Source organism: Limanda limanda, chromosome 18, assembly GCF_963576545.1.
Source record: "Limanda limanda chromosome 18, fLimLim1.1, whole genome shotgun sequence".
NCBI lineage: Eukaryota > Metazoa > Chordata > Actinopteri > Pleuronectiformes > Pleuronectidae > Limanda > Limanda limanda.
In genome coordinates this window covers 23,074,433-23,093,956 of record NC_083653.1, presented here as the reverse complement: position 1 = coordinate 23,093,956, position 19,524 = coordinate 23,074,433, and the positions used below count along the sequence as shown (strand labels likewise).

General features: G+C 43.4%; 1 protein-coding gene across 1 annotated transcript in view; it reads left to right on the top strand.

Annotated features, from left to right (window-relative positions):
• Positions 1 to 577: 577 nt before the first annotated feature.
• The window catches only part of rad51 (RAD51 recombinase), a 32,144-nt gene continuing 13,197 nt past the window's right edge, over positions 578 to 19,524 (top strand). Inside the window, exons 1-7 of the mRNA XM_061092141.1 lie at positions 578 to 625; positions 934 to 1,039; positions 2,587 to 2,724; positions 18,556 to 18,673; positions 18,817 to 18,908; positions 19,113 to 19,207; positions 19,383 to 19,496. Coding sequence (XP_060948124.1) covers positions 956 to 1,039; positions 2,587 to 2,724; positions 18,556 to 18,673; positions 18,817 to 18,908; positions 19,113 to 19,207; positions 19,383 to 19,496 — 641 coding nt within the window. The 5' untranslated portion in view covers positions 578 to 625; positions 934 to 955. The remainder of the gene's footprint in view (positions 626 to 933; positions 1,040 to 2,586; positions 2,725 to 18,555; positions 18,674 to 18,816; positions 18,909 to 19,112; positions 19,208 to 19,382; positions 19,497 to 19,524) is intronic.

Genomic DNA, 19,524 nt, shown 5'->3' with positions numbered 1-19,524 from the left:
ACACGTACAGAAAAGTACAAATCAGCCTTCACTGACATCATGTGCCTTTCCCCCGTGAGGGGAACACTTTCTGTCAGGGATAAGTACCTCTGCACAACACCTGTCCTATCCCCAACCATGGCCAGTTGCAGTAGCACAGGAAAACACTATATTTTTTCATGAATTAGGTCAAATCAATATCAGTTATATAATTTAAACCTTCTCTAGATAGTGATTCATTAATAATTATTTAATGAATTAACTAAATACATAACTAGCCAGAGAAGATAATCAATCAGTTTTAATGCAATAGTGAAAATACAATAATAATACATTTTAAAAATGTATATTTATAAAAGAACATTGAAATCATAAACAACATTAACACTGAACCATAGTACGCTTTATTTCAATTCATGTCCGCTCAGTCAGATTTATATATACTTCGTTAGTTTGACCATCTTTAGAGATTTTACTTTGAAGGGTAGATCGGCCTGTTTCCTGTGTTTATCTTTCTTGACTGATCACAAATCTTGGGGCGTTGACGTCCATTGCGTACTTGCGTCAGATAAGTGCGTATTACGTATTTCGCGCGGGAGCTTGAGTTATCAAACGACAGAGTTTGAGGGGAATCAAGAAGCTGCATGTAAGTATCAGCTGTGCATTTTAGTCCACATATTTGACGATGTGTTGCGCTGTTTGTGGTGCCGCTTATGCTAACAAGCTAAGCTTTAGTATGCGTATTAAATTCCTAGATGATATACTGGTAGGTAAAGGGAAACCACGTCTTTCATCGCCCATTACATTCAGCTAACATTGTCAAAGTTTTAGTAGCCACTCTCTCAGGGTTTGTGAATTATGACCTACTCCGTGACAACATCCCTCAGCTCTTACGTGAATGTAGCCCTCATACTCACTGTTGTCACCTCAACACCTTCTATTTCTTCTTTATAGACCAGACTGTCATACTCTAAACATGGCTATGAGGAGCGAAGCCAGAGACGAGGCAGAGGTAGAGGAGGAAGAAAACTGTGGACCACAACCTCTGTGCAGACTAGAGGTTTGTTATCTGTGTGCATGTGCATGTAACTTGCCACTGTTTCTGAGTGAGAGCAAACATCCATTATAAGATGTGCAGCCAATTCAGAGTCTCTGTGAAATGAATGGGAAGTGAGCTGGGTGAACTTTAATTTTTTGTGTCCATACTAGCAACTAAGTATTATAAAAGGCAATCTTGTGACATTGATTTCTGTGATTAGTCCATAGGGAATCTCCCCTTCACAAATCTGGAACGTGCATGTGTGAACCAGTACCTTAAGAATTTGTTTCTTATTGACCAGTGCGGTTACTGTTTGGCTTTCCATTCAGTAATAATCCAGTGTTTTAAACAGCCATCTAATCATTTAATCATTTCAGTATCAATAATTTAAAAGTCACTGATGGGATATGATCTTAATGATGATATACCCTATATGTACAGCTCTGCAATAAATCCTCCGTGATCATAAAGTTCTTTTTTTTTTTTTTCTAAAAGTGGGGCTGATTTATTTTAATGGTCAGTTTGGAGGCTGTATTACTATTTTGTGGAGCTGTTGAACTGAGCTGGTTTTCACTGAGATGTTCTTAAACTTTTTCCTGACACTTCTTCTACTTAGGATGTGAATCAGTTGTGAATGGTGCAGTGTTGATCTTAACAAAAATTTAAATGTACCTTAATGAATTAACAATTTTAGTTGATTGATAATGTAATCAGTATCCATTTTGTTCTGCCAACCCATGTCCAGGTCATGTTAATTAAATTGATTATATCGCTAGGGATTATTCTGATATATTGCTAAGAAGCACTGACCAATTGTAATGATATAATCATTTTTACATTGTATTGTTCCATCTAGTCTTCTATTGTGCTTTCATACTACTAATGGTATGATTGTGAACATGTATACATTTTCAAAGAAGATGTTAAAAGTCTTACACATGCCTTAGTTAACTTTGTTTCAACCTCACTCAGCCTGCTTTCTAGTGTAGTAGTTTCTCTGGAGGAGGTGCATGTGTGAACCCAAATGTTCGAGTGAGAGCTGTCTTTCTCCTCTACCCCAGAGTATAGAGCTGACAGTAAATCTCGAACATGCAACAGATGCAAAAATGCAAAAAACTAACCACAACTACAAACATATCAGTATGAAGAAGCAGTGTCATACTAGTGGATGACATGGACATGTTGATGTGATGTTAACAATATCACATGATTTACATGATCACAGGATGGTAGAAAGAACGTCCTCTAACTAGTTGGTCTGTGGTTTGATCCCAGTCTTCCCCATAAGCATACCCAGGTGTTTTTTGGCAAGATACTGAACCCCAAAATTGCCTGTCTCATATAGAAAGTGTTGCCCATAGATGCAGTGTATGAATGTTTGTTTGAATGGGTGAATAGCAAAAAAAAGTGCTTTGAGTGGTCGTATATAAATACATTGTGTTGGTGTGTTGTGTGAAAGGCAAAGTCCCCACCCAGGAAGTCTGGACACATTCCCCCAGAGATCCTGTGCAAAACGTATCTGAAAACTGCTTTAATAAATTCACCCACTCAAATTCTTTCCATTACAGCAATGTGGAATCAGTGCCAGTGACATCAAGAAGTTGGAGGATGCAGGTTTCCACACGATTGAGGCGGTGGCCTATACACCTAAGAAAGAGTTGCTGAACATCAAGGGCATCAGTGAGGCCAAAGCTGACAAAATTCTGGTAAGGAGCCAAAGCCAATTTACTTAGTGTCCCAGATTAATGATGCAGCATGTAACTACTCCATATTTCTATTGCAGGTTTTACATGTTCAAAAGTGTAAATCATAAATGAGTGTCTAACGTCATTATGGTCTGAACATGAATCATTCAAACATGAAAATGAACCCATAATATCAGCATACCCTCCTGGCTCAACATACTTAATTTAATCAAGCAGCTTCAATTAATTAGAGGTTTTTAATTAGTTTGACTTTGTCTTAACTGTAAATCTGGGTGTTGTCAGCATAACTATTGTTGGCAAGATTATTGTTGTGAATGATATGGCAACGCGGGAGAATGAATATATGGAACAGAAGTGGTCCTTGAATTGATCCTTGAGGGGACACCATAGGTCAAGAGCATGTGTTCTGACCTGTGGTTTCCAATGGAAACCCTGACCAAGTTCCAAAGTCTGTCGGAGCCATAAATAGGTTAAAGAAGGATATTATTATTATTATCTGGTCATGAAATATGATGTAATGGGTTTGTAATTTTGGAGTTATATGTTATTTATTGTTTACTTGGCAGGAAATAGGTCATGAGGATAGGGGCGGTGAGAGAGTTTGAGTGGGGACGAAGTGTTTTTTGTTGACTAAACTTCGTTATGCAATGTGCTGCTTACTGTTTGATCGATTTAATCTATGAGTTTGTGCATGGTCCAATAAGGTGATCCTCTTTTTATTTAATAACAGTTTGAACACATTTTTACGGATTGCACTGATTTTGGGATCATCATGCTATTCAATTTATTAGGCTCAGCCTATCAATGACGTTTGTTTTCACTAAGTCGCCAAAGGGTCTATGTATAAGTATACTGTGATCGACATTCTCAAAAGGTTCACTTAGATCTAAAAGCGCTTAAATTTATGTTTTGCCGGAACTGATATATAATTTAAAGCCTTTATGTATATATTAAGTATTAAACATTTGCTACAGGATATATCTGATCAGTAAACAGAATGTGATGGTGATGATTAATAATAATATCGGAATTGTTGTGTTAACGATGTGCAAGCTCAAGTTATCGAGATGATGATGATGATCCATGAGCCACGCATTCAGGCTCTGCATGTCGATATATTTGGCCGATCAGATGGAGCCCTGCTAGCCTGGGTGCCAGACGAACTTAGCCCCGCCCACAACATTTGAGTCCGGGAAGTTCGGTCTGGCATCGCTCCGTTGGGGAGAAACTATGCCCGCACAGAAGCTGTTCGGACCAATCAAATTGTCAGGGCGGGCTTTATACGATGATGGACAGATGATCTACAGCACATGTGTCAAACTCAAGGCCCGCGGGCCACATGTGGCCCGCGAATGAATTATATGTGGCCCGCATGATAAAATCTATTTACTATTAGAGCTGGCCCGTCGGCAGTGTTTTGCAAGTTCTCAATACAAAATAAGTACTGAGAATTCCTGAGGTTCAGTGAACACGTCGGGATGGGGCACGTGACAGTTCTAGACCAATGGCAGGCTCTCATTGGCTGACGAGTGGGCGGGTCAATGGTGAATGACAGATCCCACAATGCACTGCCCGTGTGTCGGCACGTCAATCACGGTCCCGCGAACGCGCGCCTCACTGTATCACATATCACTTGTGACAACTTTCAACTATCCCGCTCCCCAAAAATGTCTAAACGAAAGGTGGCATTTGAAAACAGGAGCTTTCAAGACAGGTGGGAGGAACAGTATACGTTCGCGGATGTAAAGGGTGGATCCGAGAAAGGATGAAGGAGGAAAAAAGTGAGTTGACAGCTTATCACTGCATCATACACCAGGAGTCGTTGTGTGGCAAAGCCTTGAAAATGAACATGTGATGAGCATCATAACATTAGCGGTTAACTTTATCAGAGCCAAAGGTTTAAATCACCGCCAGTTCAAGTCTTTTCTGGAGGAGTTAAGTCCAGAATATGGTGACTTGCCCTATCACACACAGGTGCGATGGCTGAACCAGGGAAAGTTGCTGGAAAGATGGTTCCAGTTGCGTGAGGAGATCTGTGAGTTTATTGAAAGCAAAGGGAAAGGCCCAACAGAGCTCCGAAATAAAACGTTTCTGTGTGACATCACGAGCCACCCGAATGCGCTCAACCTGCAGCTTCGGGGGGGGGGGGGGGGGGGGGGGGGGGGGGGGGGGGGGGGGGGGGGCGTGTCATCACTGACATGTACGCTACAGTGAGGGCTTTAAAACCAAGCTGCGCCTGGGGGAGACGCAGATGCTGCAGGGAAACTTGTTTTTCTCTTGCTACTACAGGACATTTGATTTTTCTTTGAAGTCAATTATTTTTGGCTGTTGTTTGCCTGTAGAAAATGTTTTCGCTGGAAATTACTCTGGAAATACTACAGATAAAGCCAGAAAGCAATTAATGAAACTGATTTTATTACTTTTATATTTATTTATGTATTATTTATTATTTGTATTTCATTTTTTTCATAATTAATGTTGTTTTATCGGCATACTCTATAGGCCTTGTTAGTTCCAGGTTCAATATGTGCACTAAGTTTTCAATAAACGTTGAACCCATGTGGCCCTCGACTTGAAGCAATTTTTTGATTTCGGCCCACTGCGTATTTGAGTTTGACACCCCTGATCTACAGGGACGTAAACAACCACGTCACCAAAGAGCGCTGCCTGCCGCTGGAGAGCTGAGATGTGTCGATGCTTCCATCGAGTCTGTTTGAGCAGACATCGACAGCGCATTCATTTTGAAAGAGGAACAGAGGAACGCGATCAAGGCATTTGTAGATCGAAAAGATGTTTTTGCCGTCCTCCTACGGGATTCATAAAAAGTCACACAAGCAGTCATATAAATAAAAAGAGAGTGGGGGGAGCGCTACGCTCCTCAGCACATATGAGACAAAAAAGACACATGTTGGGACGCTGTTAATGTTGGAGCAACAAGGAAGTGTATGCTTGAAAAAAACGATTAACCCCCGTTTCTCCTCCTCGCTGGCCTCCTGCAGAGCCTGGCGGATCAGCAGCTCCGTAGATTTCTGGTAGCGACGGATCTCTCTCAGAGCCTCAGCGCTACTGGGACCCGTGACGGTCGCGGTCCCGGGTCCCGGTAGCGCTGAGGCTTCTTCACGCCGCCGGCGGCCGGGGCTCTCACGAGCAGAACTGGCCTCCAGCTGCTTCCTGGGGGCTTTGCCTCCGGTGGATTTACGAGCAGCATTTGCAGCATTTCCATTGATTTATTTAGAGAGTGAATAAACTCGTGAAACAGATAACTGACAACAACTATGCGTCCCTTGACATACGTCACATACTACGTTGCTCTGATTGGTTGTAGGTCTATCCAATTGAGCAAAGAGAAATTTCTTTTCCTGGTTCAGTTGAAACACGCCCCATAATCACAGCCCAATGGAGCAGTATCAGACTCATATTCTGACTAGAATAATGAGTCTGACAACGTCAGGCTAGAGCCCTGCTGCTCTTGATGATAAATGAAAGACATTCAGATCATTGACAGGTTTTGCGCCCTCTCTCTGGCATATCTTACTTGGTCGCACTGGTCTGTTTTTGTATTTTAGTGAGTCATCTCACTTCCTCATCTCATCTCATCTGCAGAGATTACACTCACTCACACAGTGACACAGTCAAGCACAGATGAGAGAGGAGAGCTGGTGAGCGAGGTCGTAAATGTTGAACAGTATTTGAAAGAGGTGATTTTCGGAGAAAGAATAATCGCGGGCTGACCGGCGTTGAGAAATGCGCGTCCCGTGAGAACAGCCAGGCGCCTGCGCGCTGGAGAATTGTGCGGTGCTTCGGCGTCCGGTGTAATACTTACCAAGATCAGTCTTGTACAACCAGGGGGAATATTTCCCCTCTGGCAGCCAAGCTGGGTCAGAACCTGTCATCCGGTGATGACTGAACAGATTCTTGTCTGGGGCAGGGCGTGCAACACGTGGGCTCTTCTCTGAACTCGGACCCGGAGCAGGAGAGCTACTCCGGCTGCTACTCACAGGAGAGTGGGTGTTACCATCTTCCACCTGGGAACGTATATTTTTAACTGCTTTTCAGGTGGTTCATGCGACATGTTTTCAGATGGATGCTCTCTGTCCGCTGGTGGGAGGTAACGATTGCTCAACTGTGTGTGCGCGCACGTATTGTGTGCGCGCACGTGTCTGTGTGTGCGCACATTTGGATGGAACTCCGCCGTGCGCGATACAGAGAGCAGAGGAGAAATCTAAACGCCCGACCATGTCGAGACAGAAATGCAAGCTATATACCTGTTTTAAAGGAAATGTAACCTTAAAATTATTTATGTAGAGATCTGGCGCTATATTAAAAAAATAAAAATAAAAAAAATAATTAACTTGACCTTCCAGGTGGGGCGGAAGGTGCCGTTGGGGGGGCGCAGCGCCCCCCTAATAGAATGGTAGGGGAAACACTGGGGAAAAAAGAAAGGATCATTACAGTAGTCGGTTACGTTAACCAACAATCATTATTCTCAGGCTCCAACCATACACCCTGAAACGGTGCCATGGACATGGTCTTTCCATCTCTTGGCAGAGGGCGTCTTCCACGTCACCACAACTGTCACACCCTTCTTGACGGTTTGTTGAAGCTCGGAGTACAGGCAGCACTCCCCCCCACGAGGTGTTAGGATGAGGCGATGTGTTTGAGTACTCACTGCACAGCTGCCACTTGTTGGAGCTTGGCATGCTACTGATGGAGGAAGGCGCTATTTCACCCTTTCCTCTTCTCTCGCTTCTAAGCTTGCTGGTTGTCTTTGTGAACGTTGGGGCGGAAGTCGCCAACTGGTTCCCATATGTACTTGCAGTGGCTGGTGTGGATCCAGGTGGCTCTTACTTCAACCTTCACTGCTGTCTCGAGCAGGTGAACCGTCAACAAACAACTCCAAGTCAACATTTTGCAATGGGGTGTCAGTCAAGTCAGATCTGGTTGTACATTTGTCTTGTAAAACCTCAATGCAGTTATGTGGTTCTCTGTCATCTGCATTAGGTTTAACCTTTATGGTGTCATCATGTTTATATACCACTTCTTCTCATAGCTGCTCACTGGCCCTGAACTCACATGTGATGTGTGCTTGAGTGAATCAGGTGTCATGAACTGTGTGAGAGATGAAATTGTGAAATCAGGTAGTTGTGGAGCTGTGGAGGTGACATCACTGTTGACAAGCTTCCACTCTTATGCATACAAGAGTGCACTGGGACTGTATTTAACCATTTGCAAAGGAGAACATTCTCCTGGTTTTAAAACTTTGATGCCCTCTGGTATTGGACAAAGAACGAGGCCAAAATGGCACATCAAATCTCTGCCCATCAAATTTATGGGACAGTGTGTTGACACTAGGGGTGCAACGATTAGTCGACGTCGTCGACAAAAATCGATGACAGGAATAGTCGCCGACGAATTTACTCGTCGATGATTCGTTGGTTACGTCATAACACGTGTTTTTCGTGCCGTGCAGTTGAACTAAACGTCGTTTTACCGTAGGTGCTGATGAAAGCAGCTGAGGAGTGAGCCATCTCGCTTCCTTCCTATCTCTGAAAGTCGCGCATGTGCAATAGCCTCAAAACACGGTCCAATGGCGTCCTCCGCTGCAGCAGCATCGCGCACCAGAAAGTAAAAAGTTCCGGAGAACTTCACCCGTAACAGCCCGAAAAAAACTATCTGCAGTATCTGTACGGCGGACCTGCTCTCCATGGAAGCAGGACACGCACATTTGACTTCGTAACGGAGACGATGCGGACTCGCCTCTGTCAGATGTTATATTTAAACGTATAAACCTGCGCGCAGGATTCTAGCACCCATTACAAAAATATGGTTTAAACTTTTTATTAACGAGTTTAAAAGCGTTATGTTATCCTATTGCCTGACAAACGTCTTTTTTTAATCACAATTATTTAATCAGAAGAAGACTGTAGTTTCGTTTGTTGATGTTTTTATTGCTGTTACTTTCCCTGTCATTTTTGTTAACAGGAAAAATGAATACTTGATTTTTAATTTATTTGTTTTATTAGCACTTTGCCTGTCCTTGCTTTTAAATGGACAAAAACTTGATTTGTCTTTGCTTTTGTGTCAACAGTACCCTTATATGAAACAAAGTTTATTAAAAGACATTTTTTTTTAATGAAGTATCAATATTTATTGCCTTTATTTTCAGTCATCACATGCCTCGAACAACCTCAAGCTAAATTTAAAAGCTGCTTGCTAAATAAGAGCAATTGAGAATTTGTGTCATTCATAATCCGATTAGTCGATTAATCGTTTCAATAATCGGTGACTAATCGACTATCAGAATAGTCGTTAGTTGCAGCCCTAGTTGACACTAATAATTGGTACCTTATTGTCCAGTTCACATCTTAGAGGCACTGAGCTATGCTCCACAACGGTGTCCCTCGTGCTCCTACTGTGAAGCATGTTCTTCCACTTCTCTTTGGGAGTGTTGATAGTGCATCAGATCTGAAGACTGAGGTTGTAGCACCTAAGTCTACAAGAATCACTACAGGTTGTCCTAAGGTAAACAAAGTTAAATGTGGAAACATTCTATATCCTTTATGATAAGTGTACATTGGGAAATCAAAGGAACACAGCCTTTGATTTAGTGAGCTATATTTTGATGTGCATGTGTGTGTGTGTTACTTCATCTGGGTGAATGGTGGTCTGTTTCCGGGGTCCACCCTCCCTCCTCCATCCCTCAGTCTCCTCTAAGAAAAGACGTCTCTTGGCAATTGTTTTCCGCAGTGTCCTGTCTTTCCACACTTCTGGCATAGATATCGGTCATTCTGACCTCCACTACCTATTCGTCCACACCGATGACCTTGTCCTCTCCTTCCCCCTCTGGCTTGGACATGTAAAGGCTGAAAACATAACAGGTCTTCCAGGTCACACACTTGATTTTGACTGCACTGGAGGGATTGAGTCTTAACCCGCTTAAGAAGTGTTATTTTAAGTGAACCCTATAGGGAAACAATGGGAATTCTCCCATATAAGCTGGACGTGTGAGTACACTGTAGGTCAAAATAAGCTGTAAGCCTCTGCAAGTATGCACTGACAGTCTCATCCACGTGTTTACCAGTCATCATGCATCCTACTGCCTGTGGTGGAATCAGGGTGTGGTCCTCCTGTAGCACCTCTCTCGTCCGTCTCATCAGCGCTTGTGTCTCCTTCCACCTGGCGAGATGGTTGTGGAGGTGGGGCTATCCTATTGCTTGAAATGGTTTCCATTTTTTTCTTTTGGACAGAGTTGCAGTCCGCTGTTGTTCTTTTGTCTCTCTCACTTACAATTTCTCCTTTTAGCTGTTCAAGTTGCCTTTCACTAAAACCTCCCTATTTCATGGAATCCCAATTTAACATACTCAGTCATTTGAGTCATTTGACTGAGGCTCCAGGTCATTTGACCTGGATAGGTATCATTCATTTGTTCAAAAAATGTGGCAGAATTGGGGTCACACCGTCAATACACTAGAAGTTTCAGGGGTAAACAGTCTTTCAGCCATACTACATACATTCATACTTTGGTGTCATCCAAGTATCTGCAAGCCCCGACATTCATATTCGACTCAACTGTTTTAAGCCTAAATGTCCACTACCGGTGTTGATGCTAGCGGACGTGGCCAGATGAACAGGCATTCTTCGCAAGAGTGCCTTTTTAGTGTGCACCTCATCAGAGGACATTTAGGCTAAATTACGCCGTTTCAAGTTAAAAATGAGTGTTGGGGCTTGTGGACACTTGGATGACACCACACAAGCAGTATCGAGGCATGTTATGTTTTTTTCTGCTGTTTTTGCAACGTCTGAAGGGGTTCAATTATTTCAATTGTATTGGTTGTGGCTGCAGCACTGTCTACCCCTGAGACTCCAAAAGTGTTTTGTGGACTCTTTATCTGCCCCCCTTCGGCATAGTGGTGAGTAGATAATGAGTGAACTTTCATATTTTGGTGGACTATCCCTTTAAGCATGTACACTCTGACACATACATAACATACTATTACATCGAAAAACTTCAAAATTTCACATTATGCCACATACATCTTTAATGTCTTTTGATTGCACTAACCAAATCAGAAGTTTATATGATTATTCTGGAGTAAGAGTTCATAATACCTGCAAATGGCAAAAACCAAGCAAACATTGTACATTATAATCGCCAATTTCCTGTTCAATTTAGGGTATGGGTCTGAGACTTTTTTTTGTCTGGCCACGATGCATACCTCCCCATTCTCATATGTCGGGGAACCTTTAAACTTGAAATTGTGTAGGGTGGGCAAACGAGCCATTATGCCACAACCTTATGCAAGACCCTTTAGTAGAAGTAGAAGTCAAGAAAGTATCAAGCCAATACGGTGGACTCTTAGAGGAGTTTAAGTTGTTTCGAAAAGTTTTCAACCGTGTTGGAAGAACTCTGCGAGGGTCATGTCCAGGATATTGACAGCCTCACCACCTGCATCACGGATTACATTCATTTCTCTGTGGAGTACACTGTACAAACCAAGACTGTATGGTGCTTCTCTAACAACAAGCCATGGATTAATCCGGACATGAAGGCTCTGCTCAAGGAGAAAAAGAGGGCTTTTAGGTCAGGAGACAAGGAGGAGCTGAGAGCTGTTCAGAAGGAGCTGAGGAGGATGAGGATCAGGGAGGGGAAGAACAGCTACAGGAGGAAGATTGAGGACCAGCAGCAGAACAACATCAGCATTGTCTTGAGAGGTCTGAAAACCATCTCTGGCCACAAAACTTAATGTCCCGTTGAAAAGCCATCCTGCAACGGAGTTCGTCCAGCTTGTTATCCAGAGACTGGACATTAGCCAGAACAATACTGGGTAGTAGAGGCCGGTTCTCACGTTTCCTCAGCCGGACTAGGATGCCGGCCCGCGACCCTCGTTTCCTTTGTCGTAGCATGGACTGACACTTACATCTCAGGTGATCCCGAGGAGTACAGGAAGTCCAGGTATGTGCTCTGAAATGCTATAAGCAGTGCTAAGAGACTTTACAGGGACAAAGTGGAGTTACACTGCAAGGACTCCAACACTAGGAACATGTGGGCCGGACTCAGAACCATCTCAGACTATAAAGGAAAGACCAGCAGGGCTGATGTAGTGTCTGCATTTCTCCCAGAGGATCTGAACACGTTTTATGCACGCTTTGAGAGCAACTCCCCGGCTCTGGAGATCCAAGAGCTCTCAAGGTGTGTGCAGATCAGCTGGCAGATTTGTTCACAGACATTTTCAACCTATCACTGCTTCAGTCTGTAGTCCCCGCATGTTTCAAGGATCATTGTCCCTGTTCCCAAAAAAACGAGAATCCTCTGCCTGAACGACTACCGCCCAGTTGCATTCACCTCCACCATCATGCAGTGTTTTGAGCGGCTAGTCAAACCCTTTCTCACATCCTCCCTCCCTGACTTTCTGGACCCTCTTCAGTTTGCCTACAGGCCAAATAGGTGGCTGCAGATGTCATCTCCCTCACCCTTCACACTGCCCTCTCCCACCTGGACCAGAGGGACACATATGTGAGAATGCTGTTCATTGACTACAGTTAAGCACAGCACATCACCAGGACGGGGCTACCATCCATGGAGGACCTCTACACCCAGCGGTGTAGGAAGAAGACCAACCAGATCATCAAAGACCCCATTCACCCCAGCCATAAACATTTTTGCCTGCTCCCGTCTTGCCGACGGTAAAGCAGCATCTGGGCCCGCGCCACCAGGCTCAGAGACAGTTTCATCCCCTAGGCCATAAGACTTTTAAACTCCTCCAATCTGCAATAACTCCACTAAACCAGCACCGTATCATATTTGCACTATTGCACATAATTGCACTATTTTTCTTGAGGTGTATATACGTATATTTTCTATTTTAAATTTTTGATATTTTTATTTTATTTTTTTGCTTGTAATACTCTGAACATTGCTAGAAGAGAGCCTGTGACCCAAGCGTTTCATCGCCTTCAACTGCTTAATGTTATTGTTGTGCATTTGATAATAAACTCTTGAAACTTGAAGAAAGCTGTGTCCCCGGCTGCAGGGGACCAGGAGTGGGCAGATGCCCTGAAAATGTTCTTCAACAGGTTGGATCCGACACCTGGCCCTCCCCCTACCCTGCCAGCCCAGCTCAGGAACATAAAGCCAAGAAAGGCGGCGGGCCCTGACGACATCGGCCTCGAACTCCTCAAATCCTGCGCTGACCAGCTGGGTGGGATTATGGAGAGGTTCTTCAACATGAGCCTGACTCTGGGGAGAGTATCATAGCTATGGAAGACCTCCTGCGTTGTACTGGTGCCAAAGACTTCTCACCCAAAATACCTTAGCAGCGACAGGCCGGTGGCAGTAACATCCAACCTGATGAAGACCCTGGCGCGGCTCGTTCTTAAACACCTCCACCCCTGGTGAGACCATCGATGGACCCACTGCAGTTCGCCTATGTGCCTGGCATTGGGGTTGATGATGCCGTTATCTATCTACAACACAGAGCTCTTTCTCATCTGGAGAAGTATGGGAGCACTGTGAGGATAATGTTCTTTGATTTCTCCAGTGCTTTCAACACCATTCAACCGTCACTTCTGAGGCACAAACTGGAGCGGACTTGCACCTCACATCGTGGATATTGGACTACCTGAGCAACAGACCCCAGCATGGGAGGATCCGGGACTGTGTGTCAGACACGGCTGTGTGCAGTACAGGGGCCCCGCAGGTAATGGTCCTGACTCAGTTCCTCTTCACCCTCTACAGTGCAGACTTCACCTACCACTCACCCACCTGTCACCTGCAAGAGGTTCTCTGATGACTGCTATTGTCGTCCTCATGACTGCACACACAGTGTTGCGACCGAAAATACTGTGATCTACAATTCAAGTAGTTTATCATCCAGGACCCAAGGGGGGCATCCATGACGGATTGAGTGGCGTCAGAACCAGTAATTGGTGATCGCGTTGCGGGCTGCGGACCTGAAAATCCCTCCCCGAGCCGAGCTCCGGGGTGGGACCTACACGCACATCTGCGAGACGGAGGTGTTCAGCATGGGGGTGTTCCTGCTGAGGCCCGATGCCTCCGTACCGCTGCACGACCACCCGCACATGAACGGGATGCTCAAGGCTTTACACCGCCTCATGTCTGCTGTGTTGTGGCTCCACACACACTCAGACTGTTACGTGACTTGTGTTCGAAAGGGTTAAAAATCACAGTTTGAGTAGTGGGACCATTTCATTAACTTCAGGAAACTGTTCACACATGCAGTTGTACTGTTTGACTTGGTCGCCTGTGCATTTCTCAGTTTTTTATTAATAACTTTATTAGGGCCCGAGCACCGAATGGTGAGAGGCCCTATTGAATCTGTAAGGATTATTATTATTATTGTCACTATCCTAAATTTGCTTTTTGAGGGCTTTCCAATGCTCAAAAAGTTGCTAAACTTTGCAGTTTATTAGAACGTGGTGAAAATAACAGTATTCTGGAGTATTTGGAAATGGGCGTGGCAAAATGGCTCAACAGCGCCCCCTGGAACCCAGCCGCTAGGTTTCCACATAACCGGTTTTCACCAAAATCGGGCGAGAGGTGTATCGTGACTAATGATGAAAAAAAGCCTCTTAGAGCATTATGAAAAACGCAACAGGAAGCCCGCCATTTTCTATTTAGTGGCCATTTTGACCATATTCACCATTTTTACTTTGACATACTTGTCCCAGGGCTTTCATCGGATCAACTTCAAATTCAGATGAGTGTCATCACAACAAGATGGAGATAAAAAATGATTTAGGGATTTGTCCTTCGTCACACCGTGTAACCGTGGCGTGGCGTCAAAGTTCATCAACTCGCCGCGAAACACGAAATTGCTGTAACTTCAGTGTTCATGGTTCCATCTCACTCAAACTACATGTGTGTGTTAACATCCCCCCCCTGAAGATATTCATATGGTTTTAAGAAATGGGTGGGCAAAAAAACTGACAAGCGCCCCCTAAAGGGCAGCCCCGACACTACGATTGGCCGTCATGTACAAAAAATGATTAGGGCATGTGTCTTTTCATTACAAACAAAAAAGTCTCTTGGATCAATGTGTTAGATCAAACAGGAAGTCCGCCATTTTGAATTTAGTGGCCATTTTGACCATATTCACCATTTTTACTTTGATGTACTTGTCCCAGGGCTTTCATCAGTTCAACTTTAAATTCAGATGACTGTCATCACAACAAGATGGAGATAAAAAATGATTTAGGGATTGATATTTCGTCACACCGTGTGACCGTGGCGTTGCGTCAAAGTTCATCAACTCGCCGTGAAACACGAAATGCTGTTACTTCAGTGTTCATAGTTCTATCTCACTCAAACTACATGTGTGTATCAACAGCCCCCCCCCCTGAAGATCTTCATATGGTTTCAAGGCCGTGTGACCGTGGCGTCGAAGTTTGATTACACGCCATCAAAACACGTTGTTCTGTAGCTCGGATTGTCCAATTAAGTCCAAACTAGACATGTAAGACTAGAGTCCCGGCCTGATGACAGCTACACAGAAATCATGACTTTAAATCACAGCGCCCCCTGGTGGCTACAGGAAGTGAAGCGTTTATTGTCCAATTGAGTCCAAAATAGACATGTAAGACTAGAGTCCCAGCCTGATGACATCTACACAGAAATCATGACTTTAAATCACAGCGCCCCCTGGTGGCTACAGGAAGTGAAGCGTTTATTGTCCAATTGAGTCCAAACTAGACATGTAAGACTAGAGTCCCAGCCTGATGACATCTACACAGAAATCATGACTTTAAATCACAGCGCCCCCTGGTGGCTACAGGAAGTGAAGCTTTTATCCTTGCCACAGAGAGGAAAACGCATCCAACGCGGAGACGTGCGCTTGGTCATCGACCGCTCTCTCCCCCGACCGCAACAGGCTTCAACGTGCAGGTGCTCGGGCCCGCAAGTGCTACAACGTAGCCCTAGTTTACTTTGATTTTACAAAATATTTTCAAAGTATAGTAGAGGCAAATTCTATGTTTCAGTTGTGTGAAATGTTTCTGACTTGGGAGCAGTAAGACACCTATAATTTTAAATATTATTTAACACTAAATGTATCTAATATTGTGTTGGTCATATTTAAATCATTCATTACTTTTTGTTGGGGAAAAAAAATTGGATCAAATAAAAAAATCGCATATTAAATCGCAATCGCAATATTGGGGAAAAAAATAGCAATTCGATTATTTCCCCAAATCGTTCAGCCCTACATTAAACTCCTTAACTTCCCTTCTCAGGTCCAGGGACCCCCTGTGTTGTGCCTACAACTGCGTACTAGTCTAGCTTTCAGTACTTAGGTTGTCCATTAGATATCCCTCCTATAGGTCTATAGCAGGGGTCGGCAACCTTTACTATCAAAAGAGCCATTTTGCCCCCTCTTCCCCCAAGTAAAATTTGTCTGGAGCCGCAAAACATATTTGATAACAAAGCTGATCAAATTTTATATAAAGTTATACTATACTAATCTGAAGATTATTGCATTTATGAAATTATAGAACAACAATTGACATGAAACTGTTGACATTTTATTTATTTTTACCTGTTACAACAAAGGGAAACACCAAATGCTTATGAAGAGGAGAAGAAAATACACAGGCAAGTGTAGGCCTACTTTCAAATAAATTAAACACAGAACTATGTAGGGTTATTTGAGTCATCCCCATATTTGTGGGAAATGTATGAAATAAGAAGTACCCTATTTTGAAATAAATAAAAACAAATAGCTGCAGCCTATATATTTTAGTTGGCGAAATGTGAAAACAAAAAGTGAAAGCAGATCAGACTGGAGGAAGACACAGAAACTGAAGCTCGGTAGAAACCAACTGCATCTTCTGCTCTGATCAAGAAGCTGCGACGCTGATCTCAGAGCAGCTGAGACCAGAGAAACTCTGTGTTTTCACTGTTTCCATAGCTAAGAAGCAGCCGGTGAGTCAGTGACTGGCCTGCTTCACGTGAACAAGCTCTGATCTCACTGTGTCTCTCTGAGCGAGTGCACGGCGGCAGGGGGCGGACCCGCGGGACAGCAGCGCTATCTGGGAGCACACACACACACACACACACAGACACACACACTCGCCGCTCCGGGTACTTCATACGATTATGTTTTTAAAAATTGTTGTGACTTAGTCAACCGCCAACATTTTCGTTTCGTCTTGTCTCGTTAACGAAAATTTAAATAGATTTCGTCATAGTTTTTATTTTCAAAGATCCGTTTTCGTTTCGTCTTAGTCATGGGAAAAGGGGCGTTAACGAATATTTTTCGTTATCATCTACGAAATTAACACTGGTAGTTATTGAGTGTAGGGCTTGGTGATATGGAAATAAATCTTAACAGGATCTTTTTTTCATATCAGTCGACAACGGTATGGAGCGCAATATAAATCAAATCAGCGCCACTGCACTGAGTGGCATTACTCTGCACAGGTCAACAAGTGACTCTGCTCCTCTGATGTTTTCTAATAATACTAATAATGGCTTGCATTTACATAGCGCCCTCACAGGACCCAAGGATGCTTTGCAGTTGTCTGTGGAAACAAAACAAGAGAAAATTTAAATAGTAATAGTACAAGACAAGATAGAATTAAACACCCTGGAGGGGCATTAACTAGGGCAAAAGGATTACGTGAAAAGATGGTGATTGAGAAGATATTTTTGAAGATGTAGAGGGATTCAGAGTTGCGTATTTTGGCCGGGAGAGTTCTAGAAGGTGGGGGCTGCCACATAAAAAGCTGTCTCCAAAAGTTCGCAGTTTGTGTCTGGGATGAAGGGCAAACCTGTTTTGTTTTTTTTGTTAATGTTGATGTAAACTATAAATCTGTTATGTATGGATTATTTATAGAAAAACTAATATTAATTGAACTGAAAAAACAAAGGTCATTTGTTTTTAAACAAAAGACTCTCAAGCCCTGGTATTTGATCAATTTACAAATTATAATAATTAGGAGAATTTAATCAAATGTGTATGTTGACTTTTTTTACTTCATTGAACATTAGGAGATTCTACCCTATTTCATTATTGTAGTATTTTATTACAACAACATTTTATAAGGTCTATTTTAAAAGTTAAAAATTACACAGTGTAGAGCAGGGGTGCCCAATAAGTCGATCGCAATCGACCGGTCGATCGCGAAGGCAGTGTTGGTAGATCGCACGACTGGACAAGAGGCAGTCAAGTGGACGCTCCGGCGCACATATCCCCTCTTTTTTTTTTTGCCGCCGCCGCCACGTCTTTGTACTCCGGACTCTGTTTCTGGTATTAATATCTGTCTGAAGAGATCCATTACAGTGTTGAGTACGTGTGCCACCCCTGACATTAAAATGAGTCCTGAACGTGTTTCCTGTCACCACTTTATCGAATCTCAATTCACCGCTCTATATTCAAATAATCATGACCATCATTTCTGTTTGCATAGACCAATTTATGTTTTTTAACCCAGTGTTAGTTTACAGATGTGTGTGTCTGCATGACTAAACAAGGGAGTGAGCGGTATAGAGAGAAAGGAGTAAGGATGGGCTGAATGAATCAGCCAAGAGTGATGTGGGCCAAGTATGCTGTTCTTTAATATGCCCCCCTTTTGCCTCCTGCTCTTAGTGCAGTGCAGGTCAACTCTAAACAATATGAAAGCCCTCCTGGTGTCCTGGTGCAGCACATGATACTGCACTCCAAGTACTCCATTGACTCCTGGCTAGCATTAAGTCTTTTTTGCAAGCAATCTCACATTGCCCAAAATGAAAGAAGGGAGACGAGGAGTGTTTCAAGACATACTCTAGAGATCTTTATGTCTTCTAATTTCTAAATTATATTATTTTTTCGTGGCCAGGCTGAAGCAGCCAAATTGGTGCCAATGGGCTTCACAACAGCCACTGAGTTCCATCAGAGGAGAGCCGAAATCATACAGATTTCTACAGGCTCAAAGGAGCTCGACAAGCTACTACAAGGTCTGTACGTCTGTCTTGAAAATCATCTTGATCCTAAGTTAATAGAAAAACACCATCTGGCACGTCCCAAAGTCTGGTTATGAACATAAGACCTGGGTCCTGTTTATGAACACCGTTAATAGAGATCCCTTTTTCCTTTGCAGGTGGCATTGAGACAGGCTCCATCACAGAAATGTTTGGAGAGTTTCGGACAGGGAAGACTCAACTGTGCCACACACTAGCTGTCACCTGTCAGGTACATTCCACACTAACACCAGTGTGGGCGGTTCTTCTACTGCGGAAGCCTCATTTGTATCAATAGAAGCTGTTTTTTAAAATGTTTTATTTTTAAAATGTACAGAAATCAAATTACTACATTTATTTTGAAGTAGGTCAATACTGTGTATGAAGCCTAAATCTTCAAATTGACTTTTAATTGCACTGTCCTGTCTGTCTGCAGCTGCCCATTGATCAGGGGGGTGGAGAAGGTAAAGCAATGTACATTGATACAGAGGGAACCTTCCGACCAGAGCGACTCCTTGCTGTAGCAGAGAAGTGAGTCAGCGCCTTATCAATGATCGAAGGCTAAAGGCTATAATATGGGCCAACATTTAAGTTGTTCCTGAGACTTCAAGTGTCTGGAGATTTGTTTAAACCAATAAAAGGATCTGGTTTTTGTAATAATGCAAAAAAAGTATGTTTCATGTGACTTAGATCTCTCTTTCATCAGATATGGGCTGGTTGGCAGTGATGTTCTAGACAACGTTGCCTATGCCCGAGCCTTTAACACAGACCATCAGACCCAGCTCCTGTACCAAGCATCTGCCATGATGGCTGAGTCAAGGTCAGTCGGCACTAAATGCCTTTGCTCT